The 13,072-nt window shown below is 34.2% G+C and overlaps 1 protein-coding gene across 1 annotated transcript in view; it reads left to right on the top strand.

The window, feature by feature from the left end:
• The window catches only part of l(2)k09022 (HEAT repeat containing 1 homolog l(2)k09022), a 447,482-nt gene that overhangs the window by 95,081 nt on the left and 339,329 nt on the right, over window positions 1-13,072 (top strand). The window contains exon 9 of the mRNA XM_090374601.1: window positions 5,441-5,551. Within this exon, the coding sequence (XP_090230727.1) occupies window positions 5,441-5,551 (111 nt within the window). The remainder of the gene's footprint in view (window positions 1-5,440; window positions 5,552-13,072) is intronic.

The raw sequence follows: 13,072 nt of genomic DNA, 5'->3' as shown, positions 1-13,072 counted from the left end.
TTGTTAGTTGTAGATGAGAGCACTGAGACAAAAAAAAGAAAACACATTACATATTAATTTTTATATAGGGTATTAAAAAATGATTTTTATGCATGTTGAAGAATTTTTTTTTGATGTAACCATGAAAATCAGCAACTACAGGTAAAGAGCACTCCCCAAGAAGTTTCAAACTATATATAAAATCATTAGGTGTTTGGAAAAAGTAGGATTAAGTAGTGATGGTTCCCCAGATTTGAAAAATGTTGGATTATTAAGATAAACGTACAGCAAAATAAAGAAACCAAAAACTGGTTGTGTTTGCATTTTTGTGTTATTTAATGCATTTCGAACTGTTGGCACTATTTACATTTCGTATAAAAAATCTGAAAAACTAAATCAGTGCTTATTGATATTTATATTTAATTGTTAACTGTAGGCAGCATTGTTTTTTTGTAGTCCTCTTCCATCACATTTTGTGGCTGCCACAACCATCTGCATTTCCAGTTATGAAATTTGTTTTCCTGCAATGTTGGCTGAATATTGTACTGCCATCCATTTATGCTTCATATAAGCAATCTGAAAAACTAAATCGATGTTTATATTCAGTTGTTAAAGACAGGCTTTTTTTTCCCCTTTTCTTTATTCCTGTTTCAGTGAGATGCTGCAATTGCAGCAACTGTTGGCATTTCCAATTATGAAATACTTTTTCTCAGTCTGGTTCAGCCACTCTACTGCCATCTAGTTTTAATATTTATAAACAACCTGAAAAACTAATTTGATGTTTACTGGCATTTGTATTAAATTGTTAATGGCAGGCAGTGGCCCCCCTGCCGCCTCTGTAAGAAGTCACAAAGTAACATATACTCTGGATTAGAGTGAAGTATTTAGATATTCCATCAAGAAACAATAAAGGAAACTCTTACAAATATGATATTTTCCAGCTGTTCCATATGGCTTAAGTGCATTTCAGTGTCATTAAATAAAATATAGGTATTTTTTGTGTTATTATCAACATGAGAATAAATGAAAATACTGATATTAAAAAAAAATTGGTCGGAAGAATGTACAGACACAATTCCATTTTCCAAAATGTATTTAGCAGGAAGAGATTTCTGCACATATTTTGGATGTTGCATCTTTTCCCACCAACAAAAGGAATTTAAAGTAGGAGATCTAAAGCAAAAAATATTGATGATTATTTGGATGGAGAGTTTTGCAAATATTTTCTTCCAGAAATAAATATTACATTACAGCTTTTAAAATGTTTTACCCTGTTTGGTATATATCAGTTCATGTAAACACAAAAATAAATAATTTTTGAACATCAAATTTCAACTAGTAATTTTTTTTTTTTTACTGTTAAAGTTGTTCTGTAAAAAATACTATTTTGTTATTGATTCAGAGAAATAACATTTTTATTAATATTTGTAACCATTAAAATAGCATCAGTATAATACCCCCTATTTGGAGGGTATGTCAGTTCATATTTCAATGAAGCAGCAAATACAGCATCATGTTTTCTTGTATGCAGATGAATATGGTTGTGTTGAAACATTTACATGTTTTTACATTTTTAATTTATGATTGCCCTATATATAGCCACTGACTCAAAAATTCAAAACACTGTTGGTGCATGTTAAAATTTTGTAGCTGAAAGCCACTATTAGAAGTTATTTAGTATTAAGAAGTGTCACCAAAAATTTTTTTTATCAAAATTAGCTCCATTAGGATTACACACTCTTATAATTTAGAAATTAAGATTGTTATTGTTAGTTTGGTTTTTAGGAGCATTAGCAACTAAGGCCATATTGCTCCGGGATATGCGGTGGTCATTCCCTGACCTTTCCGCATCGTTCGTATTTGGTGGTGACGGGCTCGAACCCTGGTCTAATCAAGAAGCGTATGCTATGCACTGCTGCTCCTTCCCACCTGGCTACGGAGGCGCCTAGAAATTAAGAAAAACATGGAAAAGAAGTTAGAGATGTAAGAATTGATGGCTGGATGAATCATTTACCACTTTTAAGTTGATATTTTTGTGCATTTGGGTAAGCTCATTAAAACCCTATGAAGAAAGAATGTCCTCATAAGCTGTATTTTGTAGTGATTTTCTTTTAATTTTATGTTATTTTAATTATTTTTTAGCACCATCACTAATTTTACAACCAAATTGAAATTGTTTTAGTTTTAAAACCAAATTTAAATTGTTCTCATAGCAAATGACGAAAGGAAACTATTCATATTTTTTAAATATAGGGAAAGTTACTTTTGAATAAGGTAATTAGAAGTATGCTTGTTTTTTAATGTAATTGAAAGCCTGTATGATGAGTTTATTTAAAAAGATTTTAAGATTTTGGTAATATTGCTGAAACTATAAAATTGCTATCCAGTTTACTGGATTCCTGTTTATAAAATGTATGAATTCATTTGGAACTCGTTAACTTTCATTTTGATATTACATTGAAAGAGCAAAATAGTAAAGCTCTTAAACAGAAAATTTTCTTATACTTGTATAAGGAAAGGTTATTATTATTATTGTTTCTCTCCAGTGATGTTATGGGAATTTAAATAGTATGATACAATCAATATACCACAGTAGAAACTCTCATCATTACCTCCAGTAGACTTTTTTCTTGGATAGTAATCTTCGTCTGTTAAGTGTAGTTCATTTTCTGTAGGCATTGCCCCAGGATGCTAGCCAATTTACCTGTCATTATGATATTTTAACTTTCATTATAAATATGCAGTTTATTCAATGAATTTTTGCCCCACCAAAGAAGACCCCCCCAGTATAGAGTTGCATTGTGTATGATTGTTATTATGAAATAATTTATATATTCATTAGTAATTTAGAGAATTCAGAATTGCGTTAAATATATCCCTTTAACCATTTATATGCAGTGAAATGTGTTTTGAATATAGAATAGATTACAGATTCATTAATATTAGTAGAGGCATATGATGCAAGAAAGCGAGCTTATACAGCATCAGCCAAAAAAAAAAAAAAAAAAAAATCCTTCCCATTTCACTGATCCATTTGTTCCAAATGTTTGTCTAATTCAGCCTTGAATTTATTTAAATTATCAACTTCCACAACAACAGATGGAAGTTTGTTCCAGCAATCAACCACCCACTTGCCAAATCACAAATTTCCACACATCTATTCTACAACTGTCTTTCCTCAGTTTGAATCTATCCCCCCCTCAGGTTTGCAATTTGAGCAAGTGGAAGAATCCCATCTTCATTGAGCCTACTCAATCTATTCAAGGCCTTATACACCTCGATGAGACTGCCTTGCAGGTGCGTACTCTCCAGAAGCTGCAATTTGCAGAACTTAAGCCTTTCCTTGTAAGAGCATCCCTTTGTTCCCCTTACAAGCCTTGTTGCCTTTCTCTGTGCTCGTTCTAGCAATTCTACGTCCTTCTTAAAATGAGGCCTCCAGACCTGTATACAGTACTCAAGGTGTGGCTTAACCATTGCCTTATACAAGGGGATAATCACCTCCTTATTAATGATCACAAAATTCCTGTATATCATTGACAAGACCCCCATGAACTACTCTGGCAGCCTGTCTGCACTGCTCAGAAAACTTCATATCTGAATGCACAATTACTCCCAGATCTCTTTCATTCTCCACTACTCTGAGTGTAACACCGCCCAGTTGGTACATTTTTCTGGGGTTACTGCTACCCATATGCAGTACTTTGCATTTGTCAATGTTAAACTTCAGTTGCCACTTCTCAGCTCATCTGCCCAATTTTTCCAGATCCTGTTGCAGCAGCATACTGTCATTATAGTTATTAACAACCCTGCCAAACTTTGTATCATCTGCAAACTTTGACATTAAGCTTGATATACCTTCATCAGTATCATTGATAAATATACAAAACAAAAATGGGCCCAACATCAAACCCTGAGGGACACCACTAATAACATTAGCCCACATAGTGCAATATCCATTGATTACCACTCTGTCTTCTCCCACTCAACTCTCCTTTTATCCATTGTAGCAACTTGTCCTTAATGCCATACTTCCTGTAGTCATTAAGAAACAAAACACTTCTTCATTGTCAGTAATTCCTACATCTTGCCAATTTAATGAATTTTCATTACTCAAATTGATGTAGAAACCATACACTGCTATAGAGTTTGTATTTTTTTTATTTTAATTTTATGTTAATTTACTTATTTTTTATCATTATCACTAATTTCACTTCCATAATTAATACTAACTATTTAATGATAAAAAGATGCAGTATATTACTGAAAAATTAGGACATCTATGCAGTATATTACAAAAAAATTAGGACACCTTTCTTCAAGGATCTACATATCAGTGTTAAAGTTATTAATTAGATAATGCACTAAATTGAGGGATAAAGTATTTAAATTTTCTTGATAACTTTTGAGTGGATTTTGGAAGCATCCATAAAAAATTCTCTTATCTGTGCAGTCCCAAATTGCCTATTAGTTGAGCAGGCCAGTTATTTGATTCATAACAAACTTGGCTTTTGGCCAAGTACAGTGGCAGAGAAGGGAATGTAGAATTAATCAGATAACATTCACAAGAAAATGTTTTGAGGCCAGTGTCAGAAATTATTTTTCTACTGAGTACAAGACATCTTAGATTGGGAAGCATCGAGGATGACCAAATGGGAGTAGCATAATTCCACTGAGGAAGCATAAATGTTAATATATTTTAGTATCTTTTTAAAATCTCTAATATTTATAAGATGGAGTTTGAGGATTCAGGATTATTTAAGTTTCTGGTTAAAGTTTCTGGGTGAAATTTAATGGAAAGTTTGGAATGGAAATTTAATGGAGAGTCTAAAGATAAGCCTAGAAATTTTAAGAAAGAAATTGGAGGGTACTTTGTTATGAGGAATTATAATTTTTAGGAGCACTCCAATAAACAAATAATAATAATAATACAGTTCTCCAATGTTTCATATTAGTAAATAAATATTTATGCCAACGTTGTTAAATGCATATGTAATTAATACAGTAAATTGACAAAAAATTCTTACCTTTAGCTAAAAAATCATCAGCTGGGGTTTAATTATAAATTTAATATATATTAATTTATATTATGTTTTATTCAGATATTATTATTTATATATTTTTAAAATTTCATAACTTCAACTAGCAGTGTAACCTGTTATGCCGTTTTATGGAAACAGCGTAACACTGTAAATTTATATGCATTTAGTTTATAATTTTACCGAATATAATTTATAGAGTGAAATAAGATGATTATATTGATTTTTATCAAAATAGTTATGCTGTTTTATTCTTTATAATATCTAATTGTGAAAACAACTTTGGAAGGTATTTTAATTTCTTAATTAGAATTTCTTAATTTCAGTTTAATTTCGTAATATTTATATAAAATTTTATAAATGATTTCCCACCAAAGTTAACTTATTAAGATTGTTAATTATATATTTTTTAAATTTTCTTCTAGGACCTTATTTGTAGTATATATTCGAATGTATAAGAAGTTTAAGTATGATAAAGACAAATTGAAAAGATTGAAAGTTGCTTCTGGTGGTATTTTGCAGTTGATCGAAAGAAGGTAATATTTTCATCAAGGATGTTAATGTTTTATTAGCTTGCAAAATTTTTTGAATTGTGTTAAATTCTGTACTAAAATGTTCTAATGTGTGTGAACCATTAACATCAAATTAGGACATACATACTGAGGGGGCCAGTTAACCAGGGTTTTGAAAGTTACCTGATGCAAATAACTTGTTTGACCTCATCCCACAGATGCCCAAATGGGTTGAGATCTGGTGATCTCAACTGTACTAGGCCACTGAAGCCTAGTACAGTCACTTTCATGCTCCTTGAACCATTCCTTAATGATAAGTGCCCTGTGACATGGTACATGTCACAGGGCAAACTGTGAGCATGAAGGGATGCATCTGGTTGGCAGCAATATTCAAGTAGGCTATTGTATTCAGACATCGATCCACTAATATCAGCCTGTAGTGTTGATGCCTGGCACATTGGGTCCATTTATTTATGCAGCTATAACCATACCTATTGTGGATCTATTTTCAGCATGGAACAGCTGGAACTGGAATTCCTACAGCAAGGTGACTTTTTTCCTGCTACTTAAATACCTAGTGTTCATGTGCCCTTGTTTCTTGAGGTCTTCTGTTGCTATTCCACATCCATGACAGGTGTACCGAATGTTCTAGCATTTCTTTTACCACCGTTGTGCTATCATTTGACTGATTGTTACCCCTTTATTTGGCTGCGCAATTATTTTCACTCTCCATTGGCTTCTCGCATTAGTAAATTGTCTCCAGCCACAGGACTGTCATTCGCTGAATGTTTTCTGTTTGTTGGACATTTTCTGTATCTGTAGGTGGCCACTTCAGTAGGGCAGTAGTGTCCACAATACTTGCATCAGTGCTTCTGGTCCACCAATACCAATTTCAAAGTCACTTAGGTCACTGTATTGGCCCGTCATTTTGCCAAGTTATGTGAGCATATATGCACAATCCCTCGGTATGTGACCAGCTATTTTATACAGGGTGATTAATAAGTATGGTACCACTGTAATGGTGAAAAATATAAATACAAAACACAAACTTTTTTTTTTTTTTTTTTTTTCATTTATATTCATTGTTACACAATTGTACAGAAAATTAAAAAAAAAAAAAAAAAGAAAAGAAAAGATAATGAAATAGTGTCATCACACAATGTGTAAACCATTAGTATCAAATTAGGACAAAAAACCTCCATAAAAGTGGTAACGTTTATGGATCTCCCTATATAATGTAGTACTGATATGATAATGTCTCTAGAAGGGTACTTGGTTCTCAAATGATGAGGGACATGCTTAATAGGCTGGACACTCAGTGTATATTGAACTACTCATTGAGTTGTTGGTTTAATGCCTTGTCAATACCTTAGGTCATGTTGTGCCCTGTTCACTGATAGAGAAAAAGAGAAAGCAGTTATAAAACTATGCTCTCCACCCACTCCTGTGTTTAGTTCTTTTAAGCCTTATATTGACTTTGATAGTTCATAAGCAGTATTTTTCCTAAGAGTTGTAGATTGGTGTTGTTGTTTGTTATTTGGTTTTTTAGGAGCATTGGCAACTAAGGCCATATTGCTCTGGGGATGATGCGGTGGTCATTCCCTGACCTTTCCGCATCCTCCGTAGTCACAGGCTCGAACCCCGGTCTAATCAAGAAGCATGTGACTGTGCACTGCTACTCCTTCCCACCTGGCTACGGAGGTGCCATAGATTGGTGAATCCTGATATAAAACATAAAATAACCAAATGTAGAGTGGATGAAAAGTATCATTACTTCTTTCTGTCTCTTTCTTCAATTAAGTAGCTTGTGAGGCATTCATATAATCCTTTACATGTCTTCCAGTACATGTAAAAAATTATATAAATGTATAAAAAAAGTGTATTTCTTCTTCTGCACCATAGCTGTCACTGCCTGGCTACTTTATTAAGTACATAGAAGCTTTGGCTATTTGCAACAAACAATATAAAACACCTAGCATGTGATGTAGCCATGTGACCCAACTAGTAACTAGATATTTCTCAGGTAATGGTGGGAATGGACAGGATGTCATGGACTTCCAAAGAGGTATGATTGCTGGTGCACATTTCGTTAGAGAGATAGGACAGCTGTACCTGTTGAATGTTCTAAAGCTAGTGTCATTTGAGTCTTTAACAATTGGGGGGGTATTAAAAAAATAAATGTCCATTTGTACTCCAGATAGTCAAGGTCAGAAGATTTTACAACTTCATTAACTGTTAATAATTTTATTGCAGATGACATAACAGCACAGCACAGCAGCTAACAATGGGCTGTGCACTTTTTTGTGGTGGTTTTTTTTTTTTTTTTTTTGGTAGTTGTTGGCACATAGGCTTCTGTGGCCATAATGCACCTCCCAAGGTTTTTGCAGTACTTTGATCCAAGCCCGAGGCAGGAATCGAACCCGCGACCTTTGGGTTGCCAGGCAGGTACTTTACCCACCCGGCTAGCCCGGTCGGCTTTGTGGTGGTGTTACTGGCTTCATCTTGTAATGTGCAAATTTGTTTCCACACACATTACTCCAGGACCACAGCCAGCCAGCCCTAAATCCTGGAAAACATCCTTGAACAAATGAAACTGTGGCCAAAAAATGTAAAGTGTTTGACATTTTGAATACATTACCAAAATACAAGCAATTAATATCTGCACTATATGAGCATGCACTCTTGGATATATTTGGAAGAAAATATACAAGACACTGGACCCATCCAGTTGTGTTGCAGATCAGGTATGTCTGGCAACATTGCATGTTTACTCCTGCAGGCTAGGGTACTTTAATGGTGAAAATGCAAGCATCCACCCTACCAAATGTAGTTTGAGAAATATGAGGGAGGCTTCAAGTCCCTGTCCTGGCCAGCCTAATTCTTAGATCTCTCAAACTACAAATCTCTCAAATTAGGTTCATCAGCATTAACCTTCTACCAAAATAATTTTAGAAATTGAGGATAGTTTTGACTCCTCACTTTTCCTTTTCCAGCACCTGCAACCCTTCATCTGTTTGTGACAATGTTTTTCAAAATCTTTAAACCTGCCATTGTACTCATACTCATCAGTTAAGGCATCTGGGACACCTATATATTCCATCAGTGACACCATTCTGAGGTTTCTTTACCATCACTTCTCTGAAGTGATGATGAAGAAATGAGAGTGTTAAATAAACCTCCAGAAAGTCCAGAACCAGTGTACTCAATCATAAGCCTTTATTAACTATGCAACAGGTACTCTAATATGTAGCAAAAATGTTGGCAGATCACCTGACCATTGTCTCTTGCAGGTCTCTTGCTTTCTTTTTAATTTCTGGAAAATGTTTTGGGTTTTTTGAATTTTTCTTGAACAATTCCAATAAGAGATGCTACCCAAATCTTCCCGAAATTTTAATTTTGCATTGGAACTACATCTAGTATGGACTTGTGGTGCCAGCTAATACTGCATGCATCCTTCGTGAATCAGTGTGCAACGTTGTGTCAGACTGGATAGAGTCATTGAATATTTTTGTGCAGTTCTTTGGCGGTGTGTTTTGCATAGTTTGTGACTGTTGCGATGGCTGATGTGACAGATCAATGTGCTTGCATCAAGTTTTAACAATACAACAGCAGAAACCCATAAAAAGTTGAAACAAGCTTTTGGTGACAATGCTTTAGGCCAGATGCAGACCTACTACTGGTTTAACCGTTTTAAAAACGGTCGAATGTTGGTTGATGACAACGATCGCTGTGGCACCCATTATCAAGCACTATCCCGTAAAATATCGCAAAAGTCAATGCAAAGTTCTACTGCGATGTCCTGAGGCAGTTAAGGAAAACCATCAGGAGGAAACATCCACAAAGAACTGGGTTCTTCATCATGACAACATGCCGGCCCATACATCTCTCGTTCTGGCGCAGTTTTTGGCATCCAATAACATGACTATTGTCCCCAACACCCTTTATTTTCCAGAGTAGCCCCCTGCGACTTCTTCCTCTTCCCAAGAATGAAAATCAAGATGAAAAGTCGAAGATTTGGAAGCATGGAGGATATCCAAACCGAATCACAGGTGTTGCTGAATACTATGCCGAAGAAGGACTTTCAGGATGCATTCAAATCATGGGAGAAGCACTGGGATCAGTGTTTATGCTCTCAAGGGAACTACTTCGAAGGTGATGCTGGCGATTTATACAATAAATATATTAAATTTATTTTATTAAAATTTTAATAAAATAAATTTTAAAACATGCTATGTGTTTTATGCATTTTATTTTCAGAACTTCCTTGAATGATGAGGGACATGCCTAATAAACTGGACATTCACTGTATATAGAACCACTCATTTAGTTGTTGGTTTTATGTCATGTCAGCACCCTAGGTAATGTTGTGCCCTGTTCACAACAGGGTACAACATCACTTAAGATGATGAAAAAAAAAATTATTCTGCCAAAAATTGCAAAAAAATGTTTTAGACATAAAATAGAAGCATTGTCTTATTCTCTTCCATTTTTACAGTTTAAAAGACTGTAAAAATGTGCATATAATTCTGCTTATCACATATATAAATGTTATTAAAAACACATTATATATATTCAATACCATTGGTTACTTCCCTTAACATGTTGATTTCAAATTTGGTGTACTTCACAATGCACAAAATTTGAAACTACATATTTTGCTTTCTGCAATGTAGCAGCCACCTTGAGAGAATATCAGATTTTGTGTTTCCATATTTACTATGTGAAAGCAATCTTTTTCAAAATCAACTAGGTTGGAATCTTATGTTCATTGAACTAGTGGGAGAAGGAAAACAAATAACCTGAAACTATAAACAAATGCAACATTAGCACTTTTTTTGGTACCGTGTCACTCTTCAAGAGGAAAGACAAATGGTTACAAAGATCGTGGTGGGTCACCTGACAGGTTGCCACAATTTTTGTATGAAAACCATAAAAAAATAACTTCAGGAACTACTGCAGTAAAAGTTTGACAATATTTACAGAGGTATAAATTTAGGAATTAATTTTTCAGATTTTAATCATTGCTTAACAGTAATGAGGAAATTATTTTCAGGGGCCACATGTCAGGTGACCCATTGTCACTACTGCCACCACTGGTTAAAATCTTATCACAGTTTCAATATGTTCAGGCAAATAAGAAAAAAGACCAACCCTGGGTTCCCCCATCCCTGTTCTAGAGGAAGAACTATATACAGTTCATTCCGGTTATTTGGGACACATCGGGACTAGTGCATTTTGGCCCAATTAAGCGGCTGCCCAATTATCCGAAGTTTCACATAAATAGTTAAAAATACAATGGACCATCCGCTTTACAATTGGTTCACTATACAATCAAATCACGTTACGAAGAACTCACCATAGTAAAGTACCGTTCACTATACAATGTGTAGTAAGTGCCGGTCATTGTGATCACGTTTGCGAATTGAATTTTAATTCTATTAAACAGCGATTCTGATTAGAGAAAATATGAGGAATATTATCCAGGGGCTATAAAAGTAAAGATATATTAAGCACAAATTTACCCTTTATTACCTTACCAATTAAAAAATTAAATGATATATGAAAATCGGAAGAATGTACATGATAATCGGAATAATTAATACGTACTGTAATATGTACATACGAACTAGTTGACATTTCTGTTCACTGACATTTGTGGGTGGGGGTTAAAATTTAAAACAGTAAAAAGATAAGTAATCAATAACAAAGAATACGACACACACAAATTGCAAGTAACACGATACGCGCAAGTGAGAATGGAGTAACGAGTTACAAAGCTTTAAAAATAGGAATGAAGAGAAGATCTGAAAATTAATTTTTTTATATGATTGAAGATTCCATGGAAGTATAAACACATTTCACCATAATAACCTAGAGAATTCCAGCTTTTGGTATTATCGCAAATTCAGTAAGATTGAGTTTACTGTCTGTTTATGATAGATTTCACTAACAGAAAATTCCAATAAACAGGTGACTGCTAATTGTTTTTATTGTTTATTGTTTTATGGTTGTGATCTCCAGAATTTCGACTGAACCATGTGGTACGGTTGGAGACAATCATAGGGTAATCTCTAGTGCTGCGGTCTCCTGGCTATTTTCCCGATTGGTTTCTGTTTTTTTAAGATTTGCCCCAAATCTTAAAATTTATAAATACGGGAACGATATCTTATATAACACGAACCGAATTTGCTTATGCACGATTCGCCTTTCTGTTTACAAGAAATGGCAGTCGAACGCAGAATCACCACAACCGAATGCAACACGATAGGAATGAAGAGAAGATTCTGAAAATGTATTTATGTTTTTTATATCAGTGAAGGGGAAGCACATTTCATCATAATAACGTAAAATCCAACACAATTCCAGCTATTGGTATAATAGCAAATGCAATTAGATCGAGTTTACTACCAGTTTATAACAGATTCCACTAGCAGAAACGCAACTAGAAATTGCTTTTATTGTTTTATGGTAGTAACCCCTAGAAATGTGCTTTAGTAAAATGTGAGGTGTTAATAGTGTATCTCTGCCTTTACAGTGTTGTTTATTCAGTTGCTACACACGCGCAGCTTTGTTTATGTGTATAAAGCGTGCCTCTTCATTTTGTAATTGTGCTTTATTCCCTAAAAACGAGTAAAATACTTAAAAGGAAGCGTCCCTGGTGAAGAAACTGCAGATTCAGAGAGAAAAAAGAAAAGAAATATTGATAAACAGAGGCGGACTGGGTCAAAAATTCTTACCCGGGAAAATTTATAGTAGCCTCATACTATGGTTTATGGCCAAAATCACACCGGCCTCCGGCCCACCGGGGTTTCCCTGGTAAGGCTTATGGCTAGTCCGCCTCTGTCGATAGAGAAAAAATATGAAATTGTGAAATGCTTTGAGCAAAATGAAAGACCATGTGATATTGCACGTGCTACAGACCTAAATGAGGCAACGCCGAGAATAACAAAGAATGCAGAGAAAATAAAAACAGCTTTCTTAGCAGGAACAACTCAAAGTGTAATTAAAATCCATTTGATTTAGACACAAAGAATTGGTAGAGATGGAACAGCTGTCATCTGTTTCGATAGAAAATCAAACAAAAAACAAGTTTGCTTACTATAGAAGCAAAAGCATTAGCAATATTTTATTACGTAATAAAAATACGTAAGTATTTTATTACTATTATTTATTGTGTTTGGTAATGTTTTGGTTACAAATGTGTGTTCAATCTTGGGAAGTCGGCACCTAACCTTATTTTTCCCATAGGGCCTGTTGTTTATATTGCACGATGGTTTCTAGGAACACAACTATCATGCTATACGAGGACTGACTGTATAATAAAACATAATACTGAAAATTCACAAGAAGGAAAAAAAAGCTCCTATAACAAGAGAATTTTTAAAATTTATAAAATTATTTATACTCCAAGTGTTTTACTTCAAATATTTATACTCCAATAAAAACAATAAAATTAACCAATGTCATCTTTCCTAATTTTATTTACCTATTTATTTTCAAATATTTATCCAATATCTGCTTAAATTTAGATAAACTTAAAACTTC

This window comes from Mastigoproctus giganteus, chromosome 5, assembly GCF_048544385.1.
Source record: "Mastigoproctus giganteus isolate SK-2022 chromosome 5, ASM4854438v1, whole genome shotgun sequence".
Taxonomy (NCBI): domain Eukaryota; kingdom Metazoa; phylum Arthropoda; class Arachnida; order Uropygi; family Thelyphonidae; genus Mastigoproctus; species Mastigoproctus giganteus.
The sequence above is the reverse complement of the archived record's forward strand: the minus strand, read 5'-3'. Positions and strand labels throughout refer to the sequence as shown.